The following is a 16,454-nucleotide window of genomic DNA, read 5'->3' on the forward strand; positions in this document are numbered from 1 at the left end:
TTCTTCTCCGTGGGGTTGTGGTGTTCTTTTTGTGAAGAAGGATGGAACGGACCGACTTTGTGTTGATTACCGTCTAGTGAACAAGAAGACCATCAAGAACAAATACCCACTTCCCAACATCAACGAGCTGTTCGAACAACTCAAAGGTGCCCAAGTATTCTCCAAGCTTGATTTCCGTATGGGTTATCATCAGATTCGAATCTGTGAGCAAGATATTCCCAAGACGGCTTTCAGGACAAGTTTTGGTTCTTATGAATACACTGTCATGTCTTTTGGCCTCGTCAACGCTCCTCCGACGTTCTCTCGCATGATGAACTTCATCTTCAATGCCTACACCAATGACTTCGTTTTGGTCTATCTCGACGACATTCTGGTTTTCTCCAAGAACAAGGAAGATCATGCCAAACACTTGCGTTTGGTGCTTGATAAGCTCAGGGAACATTAGTTCTACGCCAAGTTCTCCAAGTGTGAATTTTGGCTCGATGAGGTTCTTTATCTTGGTCATATCATCTCTGCCAAGGGCATTGCCGTGAATCCTGAGAAGGTGTCTGCAATTGTGAATTGGGAACCTCCTCAGAACTTGAGGCAACTCCGCAGTTTTCTCGGTCTCGCAAGCTATTGCTGAAGATTCGTTGAAAACTTTTCTAAGATCGCAAAGCCTCTCTCAAATCTTCTTCAGAAGCATGTCAAGTACGTTTGGTCTCCGGAGTGTGATATTGCTTTCAACACTTTAAAAAAAAAGTTGATCACTGCTCCAGTTCTGACTCCGCCTGATGAATCCAAGCCGTACGAGGTCTTTTGTGATGCCTCTCTCCAAGGTCTTGGCGCAGTGTTGATGCAAGAGAAGAAAGTGGTTGCTTATACATCTCGCCAGTTGAAGCCTAATGAGAAGAACTACCCACTCATGATCTCGAGTTGGCGGCAGTTGTGCATGCTCTTTTGACTTGAAGACATCTTCTATTGGGAAGAAAAGTGGACATTTTCACTGATCACAAGAGTCTCAAGTACATCTTCACTCAGCCTAATCTCAACCTCAGGCAAACTCGATGGGTCGAAATGATTCAAGAGTATAATCCGAGTATCAAGTATACTCCAGGCAAGGCCAATGTGATTGCTGACGCTTTGAGCAGGAAAGCGTATTGCAACAGTCTGATTCTTAAACCTTATCAACCCGAGCTTTGTGAAGCGTTTCGCAAACTGAATCTGCAAGTTGTTCCTCAAGGTTTCCTCGCCAACCTTCAAGTCTCTCCTACCTTAGAAGACCAGATTCGCCAAGCCCGGCTTCTTGATGCTATGGTGAAAAAGGTGAAGATTGGGATTGCCAAGAGTCAGTCCAAGTACAAGTGCTACCGCCTTGATGACAAGGACACTCTCTTCTTCGAGGATCGAATTGTTGTACCCAAAGGTGAACTTCGTAAAGTGATCATGAACGAGGCTCACAATTCTCTCCTCTCCATCCACCCTGGGAGTACGAAGATGTATCAGGACCTCAAGCAAGCTTATTGGTGGACTCGAATGAAGCGCGAGATCGCTCAATTCGTGAATGAATGTGATGTCTGCAGAAGAGTGAAGGCAGAACAGCAAAGGCCAGCAGGTCTCCTCCAACCTCTTGCCATTCCAGAATGGAAGTTTGACCACATTGAAATGGACTTCGTGACTGGGTTTCCAAAGTCCAAGCGCGGCAATGATGCTATATTCGTTGTCATCGACAAACTCACCAAAGTGGCTCACTTTCTGCCTATCAAAGAGTCGATCACTGCAGCTCAATTGGCGGAACTCTATACCTCTCGAATTGTCTCTCTGCACGGTATCCCTCAGGTGATCTCTTCAGACCGTGGCAACAACTTTACCTCCAAGTTTTGGGATTCTTTTCAGAAGGCCATGGGCACCAACATCCGTTTCAGCACTGCTTTCCATCCTCAAACAAGCGGTCAAGTCGAGCGTGTCAACCAGATTCTTGAAGATATGCTCAGGGCTTGTGTGATCTCCTTCGGCATGAAGTGGGAGGATTGTCTTCCTTATGCTGAATTTTCCTACAACAACAAGTTTCAAGCAAGTTCGGGCAAGGCCCCATTTGAAATTCTGTATGGCAGGAAGTGTCGTACCCCTCTCAACTGGTCTGAAACCGGTGAACGTCAGCTGTTGGGTAATGACTTAATCACAGAGGCAGAAGAAATGTGCAAAGTCATTCGTGATAACCTCAAAGCAGCCCAATCATGCCAGAAGAGCTACCATGATAGTAAGCACCGTGATTTGGCTTTCGAGATCGGAGATCATGTTTACCTCCGTGTCTCTCCTATGAAAGGGCCTCGTCGCTTCGGTATCAAAGGGAAGCTTGCCCCTAGATACGTGGGACCTTTCAAGATTGTCAGCAAGAGAGGCGACCTCACCTATCAACTCGAGCTTCCTTCAAACTTTGCAAATGTTCATGATGTGTTCCATGTCTCTTAGCTTCGAAAGTGCTTCAAGACTCCTGACCGCACAGTCAACTTCGAGGACATTGAGCTCCAAGAAGATCTCTCTTATCGTGAGCACCTAGTTGCTATTCTTGAAGAGACTGAACGCAAGACTCGCAACAAGTCAATCAAAATTCTCAAAGTCAAGTGGTCACACCATTCCGACCGTGAAGCTACCTGAGAACGCGAGGATCACCTCCGTTCTGAGTACCCGGCGTTCTTTTAGTCCTAGATCTCGGGACGAGATCCTTTTATAGTGGTGGAGTGTTGTGACGCCCCGGATATAACTTTCCCAATTTGTACTCCAACTCTTGCCGTTTCCGGCGTTAAGTTATATTTATTTCTCGGGTTCGGGTCTTTGTCTCCGTGTGTTGTTTTCGTTTTCTTGCATCTCATATCATGTCATCATGTGCATTGCTTTTGCATACGTGTTCATCTCATGCATTCAAGCATTTTCCCCGTTGTCCGTTTTGCATTCCGGCGCTTCGTTCTCCTCCGGTGGTCATTTCTAGCTTTCTTTCATGTGTGGGGATTAAACATTTCCGGATTGGACCGAGACTTGCCAAGCGGCCTTGGTTTACTACCGGTAGACCGCCTGTCAAGTTTCGTGTCATTTGGACTTCGTTCGATACTCCAACGGTTAACCGAGGGACCGAAAAGGCCTCGTGTGTGTTGCAGCCCAACAGCCCTCCAATTTGGCCCAAAACCCACCAAACTCTGCCCCATCATCTAGAGCGTTCGATCATGATCGCGTGGCCGAAAACCGCACCTCATTTGGACTCTCCTAGCTCCACTTGTGCCTATAAATAGACACCCCCCGATTTCGGATCTCTCCCTCTCCCCGAAATCCTAAAATTCCCCCGCCACCGACGGACATGTCCGCCGCCTGACCGGACGCGTCCGCCCCGCCGCACCCATCCAACCACGACGCGCCACGTGGCCGTCAGCCGCATCCACCGCCGCCGGCCCGCCAGGCCCGAGGCCGGCCCCCGACGCCGCGCTCCCGGGCCGACCCCGCGCTGCCGCCCCGCCTTCGTCCTCTACGCCGCGCGCCGCCCACCGGCCGCCGCGCCGGAGCCCGCGCCCCGACGCCGGCCGGCGCCGCCGCCATTCGCGCCCGCCGCCGCGGACCTCCGCCACCACGCCGCCCGAGCCGGCGCCGCCCCTCGCCAACTCCGGCGCCGCCCCTCCCCACGTCCGGCCTCCTCTTCTTCCTCTCCGGCAAGAACTCCGGCGAGCTTCAAGTTCCTCTCCGGCGTGCCTCGGTTCCCGTGCGATCCAGATCTGAGATCCAATCTCACCTCGGTTGACTTTTTATCCCCGAACCCTAATTTTTCGTGCATACTTTGACCGGTGATATCTCCGCATCCGTAGCTCCTTTTTGGACATATAGTATATCAAAATGTTCGTCTCGACGAGTACATCATTTCATTCCATTGCATCATTTTCATTTGAGCTCATCTTGATGCCCGAAATGCTGCTAGAAGGAGGCTTCGTGAGTTAATTGTCAGATCTGCTAGTTCATCTTAGACATTTGTCATTTTTGCCATGATTGTTGTGTGCATGCTATGCCTGTGAGTCCTTCATATGTTTTGTTAAGCATCTTGTTATATTTCCAGAGGTGCAACCCATGCATTTTTAGGATGTGTGTGGTGACTTGTGCAAGCTTGCAAAGTGAGGCACCCGGTAAATCTGTTTTCAGGGACTTAGTAGTTTTCACTAAGTCTGGGATTATTTAGTTCATGATGCCATATGTTCAGCTTGTTTCCTAGTGATCCGTGCCTCTTTTGAGGATGATCAGTAAAGGAGTTTTGTTAATCATGTTATGCTCTATCCATCCATGTCTTTACTTGCAATTATGGAGCACCCTAGCTTGAGTCAATCGGGCTCTACTTTTGCTTCGTTGTGAATCTGGGCAGATCGTCAACTCATTTGCGATTTTGCCGATGTTATTGTAGTTGATCTGTGCATGCTATGCCATTGTTCTTGCCATGTCTAGCTAGCATTTTGTGCCTTTTTAATGGATGTATGCTTGCCTTTTTAATGGATGTATGCTCGTTTACATGCCTTCGTGAGTTATATTTCAGCATGTCTCAGTTTTCACTAAGTCTGAAAACTGATTGTGTTTAGCTATGTCCGTGTGCTTGTTAGTATATTTTGTGAACCCTTTTGGCCCCAGGTCACTTTGGGACTTTTGTTAAGCTTGTTGAGTAGCTCCATGCCATGTTCTTCTTTGTCATAATCAGGTCATGTATAATGTTGTTTTGCTGCTCTGAAGAGGGCTTCGTGATCTGAAATTTCACACAAGTGTTAATTTCACTAAGTCTGGAATCTGTTTTGCATTTGCGTTTTTGTCATACTCGTTTGAACCTCATAATGGATGAATTGGACGTGGCTCGGTGCTAGTATTTTGTTAAGCATCTTGTGTGCATCCCTGCCATATATTTTGTTGTCATGTTTGGTGGCTGTAGCATGTTCATTTCGTTGCATTTAGATGCCTACTTGCTGTAAATCGCAGACCGGTGCAAATATTGAATCGCTTGCCATTTCCAAACCGTAACTCCGATTCCGGTGATATTTATATCGTTTTCAAGCGATTTCATCCCATCTTTCCAGTGACACACTTGGTTTTCCAAGTTGAGGCCAGGTTCATGCATTTCCTGTCATATCTTGCATTTTGCATCCCGCATCGCATCCCGCATAGCATACCATCTTTGCATCTTATTGTTTGAGCTTGCCCGTGGTTTATTGTATCCTTGTTGCTTGTTTGTCTTGTTTGGGAAGAGCCGGGAGACGAGTTCGCTAACGAGGAGCCCGTTGAGTTTGCTTTTGAGGATCCAGTCAACTCTGACAGCTTTGCAGGCAAGATGATCATACCCTCGAAATCACTACTATCTTTGCTATGCTAGTTTGCTCGCTCTTGCTATGCTAATGCTACGATGCCTACCTTTTGCTTGTCAGCCTCCCAATTTCCATGTTGAACCTCTAACCCACCATGTCCTAGCAAACCGTTGATTGGCTATGTTACCGCTTTGCTCAGCCCCTCTTATAGCGTTGCTAGTTGCAGGTGAAGATTGGAGCCGTTCCTTGTTGGAACATCTATTTACTTGTTGGGATATTATTATATTGCTATGTTATCTTAATGCATCTATATACTTGGTAAAGGGTGGAAGGCTCGGCCTCTCGCCTAGTGTTTTGTTCCACTCTTGCTGCCCTAGTTTCCGTCAAATCGGTGTTATGTTCCTGGATTTTGCGTTCCTTACGCGGTTGGGTTATAATGGGAACCCCCTGATAGTTTGCCTTGATTAAAGCTTTTCCAGCAATGCCCAACATTGATTTTACCATTTGCCACCTATCCTTTTTTTCCCTTGGGTTTCCGGAGCCCGAGGGTCATCTTTATTTTAGCCCCCCAAGGGCCAGTGCTCCTCTGAGTGTTGGTCCGAACTGAGCTGCCTGCGGGGCCACCTCGGGGAAACTTGAGGGTTGGTTTTACTCGTAGCTAGTCTCATCTGAGTGTGCCCTAAGAACGAGATATGTGCAGCTCCTATCGGGATTTGTCGGCACATTCGGGCGGTGTTGCTGGTCTTGTTTTAACCTGTCGAAGTGTCTTGAGTTACCGAGATACCGAGTCTGATCGGAACGTCTTGGGAGGAGGTCTATTCCTTCGTTGACTGTGAGAGCTTGTCATGGGCTAAGTAGGGACTCCCCTGCAGGGATTGAACTTTCGAAAGCCATACCCGCGGTTATGGGCAGATGGGAATTTGTTAATGTCCGGTTGTAGATAACTTGAAACTTAATTAATTAAAACGAATCAACTGAGTGTGTTACCGTGATGGCCTCTTCTCGGCGGAGTCCGGTAAGTGGACACGGTGTTGGAGTTATGCTTGCGCAGGTTGTTCCTCTAGATTCTCTCTCGCGCCTTGCCTTCTCTTCTCGCTCTCTTTTGCGTATAAGTTAGCCACCATATATGCTAGTCGCTTGCTGCAGCTCCACATATATTTGCCTATCCTTCCTATAATCTTAAATAGTCTTGATCGCGAGGGTGCGAGATTGCTGAGTCCCTGTGGCTCACAGATACTGATAGAGGCTAAGGTGTCCCGATGTTTCGATGAGATGGTGGCTATCGTTTTCTGTGGGAGTAAACCTTGACGATCCGACTACGAACGTGCGAGACGTCGCGCCTTAGCAATCGCTAAACCAACTTCCGAGGGTTATTGACCACGCCGGAGCACGATCAACCTGACCACGAGGGTCTGTTTCCTGCGAGCAAACGAAGAACAAGCAAGAAACTGAGATTGCAATCGGGATATTGCGAATATAAGATGAAAGCTTTATTGATCAAGGTGGGGTTCTGTGACGTCTTGGTCTGGTCGTTGGACACAAACGAAGTACGCGAAGTTGCAGCTATGGCGAACTTTTAATCCAAACAAAACCCCCAAAGTCTAAACGACGCCCTAAGGGCTGTATATATGGAGGAAGAGGGGGGAATTTCGTGGCCCTTGAGGGTGGGGTCCGAAACCAACCATAACTCTTGTTTCCCCACACATACGGACTCTAAAAATAGCCTATACTTAAGCTATGGACGAATATTATGAAGTGGCATCTTGTATGTTTCGTCCAAGGCTTCATGCACTCCTTATGGCAGCTTCAAAGTCCTGAAATCATCACTTGTAACTCCGTTCTTGATCCCCTTGCGCATGCCATCAACTCCATACGTGTTCTTGCTCCAATGTTCATCCTTCTCCAAGCTAGGCCCTTCATTTGTAAGCAAAACAAATGTATCCAATTTAGGCAGCATCATAATCTCATGAACATTAGAATCATTACCAAGAAACGAAAGTACCTGGTAATTTAATTGGCGTGCGCGAGCTCTAATAATTGGTCCAGTATATGTAGCAGTAGGGGCTGTGGGTGTAACAATGGTATTGATGTCCTCATCAGATACTATAACTCCAGATGCAGGTCCAGGTGTTTCCACTCCAGGTGACGAGTACGAGCTGAAGTGGGAGTTCGACGAGGACTCTCAGCGTTACTACGTGTCTTTTCCCGATGATCAGTAGTGGTGCCTAGTTGGGGTTCGATTCAGGGCCTTGTCGCATGTTGGGTTTTTTTCCATTTTGATGCTATAGTCGGGCCATGAGTGTTTGTATGATGGATGTTATTTATGTACTTTGATGTGACGTGGCGAGTGTAAGCCAACTATGTATCTCCCCCTTTTATTATATATTACATGGGATGTTGTAATGATTGCCTGACTTGCGATATTGCTTTCAATGCGATTATGTCTCTAAGTCGTGCCTCGACACGTGAGAGCTATAGCCGCATCGAGGGCGTTACATTTGCGCTAGCCATCTCATGGCAACTTGTTTAACCATATGTCTGTACTCGGATATTTTTTGCTTCCGCCAACTCTTGTGTCTTCGAACATTTGTATTCGAGCCTTCAAGGCCTCTGGCTTGTAATATAAAGCTTGTATTATTTTATTTGTGTCTAGAGTTGTGTTGTGATATCTTCCTGTGAGTCCTTGATCTTGATCGTACACATTTGCGTGTATGATTTGTGTACGATTAAATCGAGGGCGTCACAAACCCTCTCTCCAGGTATCACCTTACAGTCTAGGCACGCACGCCTATCTTCTCTTCTCGAGAGGATGAAATCAATCTGACTGAGTATTGGCCACTACTAAAAGTCACCAGATGTGCTTCTCTCTTTCTAAAGAGAGTGTTAGCTACAATCATGTCGTAGGCTAGAGCAAAGCTTAAGACATCTTCTCCTTGATTCCTGATGCCATAGCCAAAGCCCCCATGTGCCCCTTCAAAACCTGTGCTAGATGTACTCATGTGACCACCGAGGTCTCCTCCTATGAAGAGCTTCTCGCCAATCGGTACACTCCTAACCATGTCTTCCAGGCCTTCCTAGATTCCCAAGGATGTAACAAGCTGGATTTTTCATAAAGCAGCTATACTATGCTAACCCAAGCCGTGTTACCATTTGCGAAATCACACGTAGCAGTAGTTGACACAAAAAATTACTACAGCACAGCATGGATAAATCTCTCGTCATTCTGAGGTTAAACTGTGGTCAGCATATATATGCAAAACTAGTGCAAACAGAGGAACAAAATGCCAAAACTTCTCTGAATTTGCTATGCATGGAAGTACCTGGACTGGACCTATGGGTGAGTACACAGATACCATACCTTAAGTTCCCAGTTAGGTAGTTGATCCTTTAAATTAGGACGGTACACATTAGCTTGGGAATTAAGACAATTGGACACATATGATCTTCAATTCATTACTTAGTTTCAATTATCAGGCCTCTATATAAAGAATCAAAGAGGACCTTCTATGAGATATTAATCAAGTAGAAATAAACCAAAGAAGACATTAACAGTCATTCCTCTTCACATTCCTACATATGGACGTCGTAGTTCTCTTGACAACAGTTAAAATTATCTTGAATCCATTTGCTCAAACGAAATACAGGAAGGACGAGACATGGGTTGATTTAGTCTATTGTTAAGATGTGAATATTCAAAATAGACAGAAAATAGAAGGGGTTATTACAGGGCCAAAGCACAATGTACACCTGGGAATGGAGATGCAGAGAATGGTGATGTAAGGGCCACAAAGCTTGTGTTCAGAGAGCTCTATGGCCATCCTGAAGTGCCCATTGCAGTTCCTGAAGAAGGTACTACAGTGCTGTTCAATAGATCCCCACGATCACAGGCATTTGGATTATTACAGGGCCAAAGAAGAATGTTAGCCATCAACGCTGCTCACTGCTGTCACAACCTCTCAGAGCTGTTACTCACAGCCGTTGCCGTTGCACATTTCTGTCTCTCCAAGATTTACTGGAATGGTTGGAGGCCAAGTTATAATCTGAATATGAACCTCAAAAGTCAAGTTCTTGGTCATCAGGGTTCTGAATTTCTACATAAGTCATTTGTGTAGCCTTTTGAACAACACCAATAAAAACATTTCTCAAAGACATCAATCAAGGGAGAAACAAATGAACATTTGTACGATTTGCAGGGCATCCAAATGCCACTAGCTGCTCACCAAAATATCCTCCAACTTTTGAGGATAAGATACAATGCCTGTGCATAACTTATCAACAAGTATAGCAGAAGCCAAACTGCCTAATTCATATCCAGCTTTAAACATTGTATTCAGAATCAGCAGTGCGTCATCCATTCGCTCGGATTTGCTCAGAGACTCCAGCAAAGAATTGAACGTCTGTTCCCGAGGTTTCAGATTGTTCTTCAACATGCTAGCCAACCATGCCATACCATCATCAGCCCGCCTGACCTTACAGAACCCATTGATGACACTATCATTGCTACGTTCCAACGGTTCCAAGCCCTTAGCCTGCATCAAGGTAAGTAATTCAACAGCATGATCGACCTGCCCTTCCTTGCACAAGGTGTCAATGAGTGGTGTGAAGGTCTGCACACTTGGCTCCAAACCAGATGAGAGTAGCCGCTGATACATCCCTATCGCCTCAGCCAACCTACCAACCTTGCATAGGCCCTGAATCAACGTGTTATAAGTGATCACATCATGTTCAATCCCTTTTGTAACCATTCCCTCAAACACCCCAACTGCTTCGTCCACCCTCCTATGAACACAAAACCCTTTGGCGATAATGTTACAGCTAACTGTGCTCTCCTTGAATCCCTTGTCAAGCATTTCTTCATACACCTTGAGAGCCATCCCAAAATCACCAGCTTCACAGTAGTAATCGAGAAAAGAGCAATATGCATACTCACTGGGCTGTATACCTTTGTCCACCATCTCATCCCACATCTGCCGCGCATCGGCAATGTGGCCCATTTTACATAAACCAGTGAGTGCTGTGTTGTAAGTGACTACATCTATGGCATAACCACGCAGCTTGATCTCACTGAAGACACGAAGGGCCTCGCCACCCATCCCATGCGCAAAGAGCCCATGTATGACACGCTGGTAGACAAACGTAGCTGGAGGACATCCCGCAGAGATCATGAGGTGGAGCGTCTCAGACACCTTTGCGAAGTTGCCGATGGCCACAAAGGACGTGACAAGGTCGGCGGCAGCAGCAGATGAGGGAGGGGAGCCACGTCGTGCAGCATCTCGGAGGAGGCGGAGGCCGTCGAGCGGGCGGCAGTCGGCTGCACAGGCGCGCACGAGGCAGGCGACGGTGCCCGCGTTGCCTGGGAAGGCAGGGGAGGAGGAGAAGGTGGAAAAGAGGCGGAAGACGAGGTCGGGACGCGCGGCCCGGAGAGCGGCACGGGATGCCGCGTTGAGTGCGGGCAGGGAAGGGTGGAGGCCGAGGTGGGAGGCTAGCAGCGCGGCGGCATCGGCTGCGAGATGTGGCTGGAGGCTGAGGAGGAAGGCGTCGATCCCGGGGAGGTGAGGCGAAGGGGCAGGGGCGTCAGCGGGGGCGGGAAGGTGGGAGGCGAGGAAGAGGAGAAAACGGAGCGAGGGTTCAGGGGAGGGGAGGAGGCGGGAGAGGGTTTGGCGGACGCAGCTCGGCTCGAAGAGCAGTTGGCATGGGACGAGCGACAGGAGGCGGGGCTCGAAGCGCGGGGCGCGGAGCACGGCGGCTGCCGCGCGGGAGGCGGCGTCAGAGACGGCGGTCGGTACCGGGGCGAGCTCGGAGGCGGAGCTGGAGCAGATGTGTCTGACGGAGGCGAAGCGGCGCGGAAGCGGGGACATGGTGGTGATCCGTGGCGAGCGGCGGCGGCGGCGGCGGCGTCGACGGGAGGAGAATGTGATGCTGTCGTGAGCCGCACGGGGGCCGGGGGTGGTCAGATTTGGTGGCGATGCGGCTCGCGAGGTTTTGACTTGGATTTGCCCTACGGCCCATGGGCCATGAGGCCCGCGTGTGCTTTAAGTTAAAAGCCATGATCTTCTCTCTCTCTCTATCGCTTTTCGTAAAGTTATTATCCAAACCTCACAGAAACCCTAACTAAACGAGGGCGACGCGTCGATGGCCGGGTACCGCAGCCGAAGCCGCAGCTACAGCCCACGCAGGCGGTACAGCCGCAGTCCTCCCCGCTACAGGCACTACGACGACCCGCGTGACCGTTACCGCGGCGGCGGCGGCGGGCCCCGCCGCGGGTACGACCGACCGTCGGCGCCCACCGGCCTCCTGGTCCGCAACATTTCACTCACCGCCAGGTGCCTTCCCCTCCCCCCTCCCAGCCGTAACTCTGGGGAGAAGAAGCATGTCTTTGAATCTGTATATCATTACATAGTTACTGCATGCAATTACTCCCTCGGTTTTAAAATAAGTGTCTCAAGTTTGTACTAACTCTAGTATAAAATTGTACTAAGGTTGAGACACTTATTTTGGGACAGAGGGAGTACATCATATCGATGATTGGGTTTGGTTGTTGATTCTATTCAGTCTTATGTATTACTCTCTCCGTCCCAAAATAAGTGTTTTGACTTTGTACTAACTCTAGTACGAAGTTGTACTAAGGTTGAGACACTTATTTTGGGACGGAGGGAGTACTTGATTAATTCTATGCATGCTTGTTTTCAAAGCGTAATTGTGGTACATATGGAATGATGTGTTGCTTGGTTTATATAGTACATGTCCTTGATGAGGGTAATGTACATCATATCAAGAAGTCATCAATGTCGCCATCACTTGTTCGAACACTTGACACAACATTATAGTACATGTCCTTGATGACGGTAATCTACTTTGCTGGGACTTTGTGTTTCTCCAAGGCCCACCACATGACATTCCGTGGTATCTTTTCATAGGCCTTCCCCAAGTCAATGAACACTATATGCAGGTCCTTTGTTTGCTCCCTGTATCTCTCCATAAGTTGTCGTACCAAGAAAATGGCTTCCATGGTCGACCTCACAGGCATGAAACCAAACTGATTTTTGGTTATGCTTGTCATTCTTCTTAAGTGGTGCTCAATGACTCTCTCCCATAGCTTCATTGTATGGCCCATCAGCTTAATTCCACGGTAATTAGTACAACTGAACATCCCCCTTGTTCTTGAAGATTGGTTCGATGGTACAAGAGGGATGTTTAGAGTTGTACTAATTACCATGGAATTAAGTTGATGGGTCATACAATGAAGCTATGGGAGAGAGTCATTGAGCACCGCTTAAGAAGAATGACAAGTGTGACCAAAACATTGATTCCACGGTAAAAAATCCAGAATCCTGGGGCTTTTGATCAGACGGTGGGGAATTTAGATGAGACGTCATTAATTCTCATCTAGATGAGAATTAGCAAATCCATATTCTAATATCATAATTACTGATTTATGAACTGTACAGGTGATCCTATTGTTGCTTATGTGTCCGAGATCAATTAGATTTGAACTTTGGATATTTTCATGTGGATGTGACCTTTCACAGTTGAGATCTTATGGCTTGACGAGCCAAGATCATTTTTTTCATTATAACTGCCCCCATTTGCATAAATAGCCAAATGTATTAAAAACAGGAATAGACACAATACTAAATTATTAATTTTGTGTGTGTTTTGGGATGGCCATCATATCTTGTTTTCACATTTTGCTACTGCCCCAGTCAAAGCTTATCAGTAGTCTCTGTAATTGTCATTTGTATATACAATGCACTACAGATGTATGGTGTTTTCTGTCTTTTTCTGTGTGTGGATGAATTGCACCTTAGCTAACCGATTATGTTCCGCCGCCTTTGTTTTTTTTCATCTTTTGCAGGCTAGAAGACATCCGTGGTCCATTCGAGCAATTTGGCCCTATAAAGGATGTGTACCTTCCGAGAAATTTCCACACAAAGTAATTTTTATGCTTATATTACATTTGAAGATCAGTTCATGTCATACACATAGTCATGATTGATTATTGAACATTATGAAAGAAGTATATGAATTAAGTGAGATGCTGAATAATTTGTGTAATGCAACTGATATGTTATGCAGCTTGATTGATAATCTGTGAACAGCAATCCTAGATTTCGTACTGCTGTTATTCATGTGAATACAAGGGATGTCGCAATCTCAATGGACTTGAGTTTTCAAAAGAAATAATATTTTTAGCAAGCCCTTTGTGATGTCATGGCATAGCATATTGTGATTGACCCTCTAATTACATTCATTTGCATAAGCTGCCAGTTAATTTGCTGAATTTAACCAAATTAGGATTATTTAACAATTCTTCTCAACAGCAGTGTTGGTGAGCACTTGTTGCATATTCTCTTTCACTGGCAAATAATGTCTTCTGTATTTAGTCTTAACGAATTGCGCATTTGTCAATGTTGTTGGAATGAGAACAAACTGTTGCCGTAAAATTTATTTTAACTGTTGATTTTTTGTTGTTGAATATTGATCATTCGTAATATTGGTATATATTTTCCAGGAAGTGTTTTTTGTTGTTGTTGAATAACAAGTAGTTTCTTGATCATTGGTCAAATTGATATATATTTCCAGGGAATTACGTGGTTTTGGGTTTGTGAAATTCCGCCACCCTGAGGACGCTGCATATGCCAAGCAAGAAATGAATCATCAAGTTATTTGCGGTCGAGAGATTACAATAGTTTTTGCCGAGGAGAATAGAAAAACCCCACAAGAAATGCGCTTCAGAACAAGATCAAGGTAGATATGTACTGTTTTTTACTTAGGCATTAGGTAGGGTAGTAAATATCAAATCTGAAATAACCAAAGGATATATTTTTGCCTCTGCTGATATAGTGGTAGGCATATGGATGGAAACTACAGAAGAAGGCAGTCGCTGTCAAGATCCCCAAGGTCTCGTTACCCCTGTAAGTATAAAGCAGTTCATTGAATTCATATCTTATAGGCTTTCATCTGATTTTTAAATATTATCTCTTTACTCACAGCTTATTCACCCGAACCTTCTCCAGTTAGACGGCACTCCAGGTTTGATCTGGATGCTCTTCGAAATATAGATATGATTAACATGTTAACTTTCTTCAGTTTGATTTATACTGCACTGGCTACAGTATTCCAGAACTCTAATATTTGCGTAGAGCTAGCTTTGTTTATTATAAAGAATATGTTCACCATCAGCCCTGCCCTGCTGAGACAAGATGGAAGGGAAGTATATATGAAACCAATACAATCTACTTCACCTTGTCTTGAATTTTGTTGGTTGAACGTTGTTAAACCTTTCATTGGTATTGTGATTAGTATAGCCTCTTTAACTTAAGATTAAGGCTGCGTTTGGCAATTTGCATTGAGGTGGAATATGATAATCCATCTTTTCAACCAGCTTTTGTCTGTTTTTCCGTTTGGCTACCCGACTTGCTCCTGCTTTTGTGCCTATTTTTCACAGCAGATCATAAATTAAGTTCAGCGCTTAGCTTAACTATAATAGCTTATAGAGTCATTATAATCTCCTAAACATACCTATTGCATCCCCCCTGCCCACCCTGTCAATGATCTAGAAATGCAATCAGGTAAAATGGATAATGGTCCATTCTTTTTAACTTTCTTTGGTTCATTAACCAACAAGTTGTTATTTCATCATTGAAACGTAAATCAGCTTCCAAAATTCTTGTTTAAAGTGTTCTATCCTCGAAATTTTCATCTTGAATTGATTGCTAAATATCCTAGCTTATATGGTTGGTTATTTTCATTTCCGTTTTCCTTAGTTCGTTAGTCAGGCTAGGAGGAAAGTAACTTCCAAGAAGTTTACTATTAATGATTGTGCATCTTATGTGGATTTTTCTGAATCCATTTTTAGCTTGTAAATCATAGTAAAGATAACAAGAAAATGAGCAAAGGAGCTTTCCTGATCATTTGTATGCTCATGCCAAGCCCTGACGTCCTTGATTAATCTCTAACATTAGCAACATGGTTTTTGTCGACTATTTGGTGATTGTTGATTAATTTGTATTATCTATTTTCTGTTCTTGAAGTAAGGCTATTAAGTTGTGCTCTGAAACATGTTGCCTTGGTTTTGTATATTATCCAGTCATCAAAGAATGTAGAGTCTAAAAGCCCAAAAGATAATCATGATGTTTGGCGAATAAAGACCAAAGTGACAGTATTATGACCTCCAGAGTTGGAGCATGTGAAAGCTATACAGTTAAAGATAAAGTGGTACTAGCACTCAAGAGTGTAGAGATAATCTTGGCTAAGAAACCTGAGGGAAACAGTTATTTGTCAAGTGAACTGATGCTGTTGAGCTAGCAGTCGCAACACCTTAGTGCATTGCACGTTATATTTGGGGATCAAAGTGGGTAACCAATTTTGTGATGGAGCAGGTAACATTGATATCTCACTTTTCAATTCACTTGGCTTGGCAATAGGCATGACCAGCCAGTTGTGATGTTGCCATGCCGCATTAGCTGCTGTAGATAAGTTTGCAGTTCTCTAATTTAGTTTGCTCATGATGATACTTTCTTGTTCTTGTACTTGTCAGTTACCATATGTTTTTTGGTGTGTTGCTCCTTACATACTGTCAATTTGTTTGGTGCTAAGGTCAAATCTTTGATTGTTTGCAGGGACAGAGATAATTATTCTCCTAGGGATTCATACTCTCCACATACTCGGGACAAGAGGCAGCACATATCAGATGGTCGATCGCCTAGCCTAGATGGACATGAGCGTAGGATATCACCATCCAATAACGGACATGGTCCACCAGTTGACAGGAGGAGCCCAACCTTATCTCTCTCGCCTAAAGGTTCATTCTGTCAATGTTCCTCTTATTAATTCTCTTCTACTGTAATTAACTAATTATATGTTGATGTGTAGTTTCCTTAATATGCAGGCTGAGATGAATTTCAGTTCTACAATCCGTGACTGGGTGGTGAGAGCAGAGAACAATGCCTTCTTTCCTATTATGTTTTCTAGAATAGGTCGGTAGTTTTTGTAGTGAACAGACTTGTGTTCAAAAGCCAGTTGTTGAGTGTTGACACGTTTTATCAGTACTGTTTGTGATATATTGTGGGATCCGTTGAAGTCTATGATCAACTGGTACTTTGTGTGTTTTACGCTATATTTTGGTTCTGCTTGTGCTTGCAAGAGCATCATATT

The 16,454-nt window shown here is 45.3% G+C and overlaps 2 protein-coding genes across 3 annotated transcripts; one reads left to right on the top strand and one right to left on the bottom strand.

The window, feature by feature from the left end:
• Positions 1 to 8,741: 8,741 nt before the first annotated feature.
• Positions 8,742 to 11,320, bottom strand: LOC125551202 (uncharacterized). The gene has a single exon (XM_048714363.2). It carries the CDS (start codon positions 11,153 to 11,155, stop codon positions 9,506 to 9,508), a length of 1,650 nt encoding a protein of 549 aa, XP_048570320.2. The 5' UTR covers positions 11,156 to 11,320; the 3' UTR covers positions 8,742 to 9,505.
• Positions 11,321 to 11,328: 8 nt separating this feature from the next.
• LOC125551203 (serine/arginine-rich SC35-like splicing factor SCL28) lies at positions 11,329 to 16,416 on the top strand. Of its 2 annotated transcripts, none has more exons than XM_048714364.2 (7): positions 11,329 to 11,620; positions 13,153 to 13,230; positions 13,881 to 14,045; positions 14,142 to 14,212; positions 14,291 to 14,330; positions 15,920 to 16,101; positions 16,173 to 16,416. In XM_048714364.2, the coding sequence occupies exons 1-7, from the start codon at positions 11,430 to 11,432 to the stop codon at positions 16,196 to 16,198; spliced, it is 753 nt and encodes a 250-aa protein (XP_048570321.1). In that variant the 5' UTR covers positions 11,329 to 11,429; the 3' UTR covers positions 16,199 to 16,416. The 2 variants fall into 2 exon arrangements, with proteins under 2 accessions (XP_048570321.1, XP_048570322.1); XM_048714365.2 differs by having other exon boundaries at positions 11,337 to 11,620; positions 16,189 to 16,416.
• Positions 16,417 to 16,454: the final 38 nt, after the last annotated feature.

This window comes from Triticum urartu, chromosome 4A (genome assembly GCF_056163025.1).
Source record: "Triticum urartu cultivar PI428250 chromosome 4A, HENAU_Tu73, whole genome shotgun sequence".
In the NCBI taxonomy this organism is placed as follows: Eukaryota; Viridiplantae; Streptophyta; class Magnoliopsida; order Poales; family Poaceae; genus Triticum; species Triticum urartu.

Bases quoted from the DNA above. Each gene is read 5' to 3' on its own strand.
- LOC125551202 (XM_048714363.2), bottom strand. From the start codon at position 11,155: ATGTCCCCGCTTCCGCGCCGCTTCGCCTCCGTCAGACACATCTGCTCC.
- LOC125551203 (XM_048714364.2), top strand. From the start codon at position 11,430: ATGGCCGGGTACCGCAGCCGAAGCCGCAGCTACAGCCCACGCAGGCGG. The intron at 13,231-13,880 runs GTAATTTTTATG...ATATATTTCCAG, and splicing joins CCGAGAAATTTCCACACAAA to GGAATTACGTGGTTTTGGGT. The intron at 14,213-14,290 runs GTAAGTATAAAG...CTTTACTCACAG, and splicing joins CCCAAGGTCTCGTTACCCCT to CTTATTCACCCGAACCTTCT.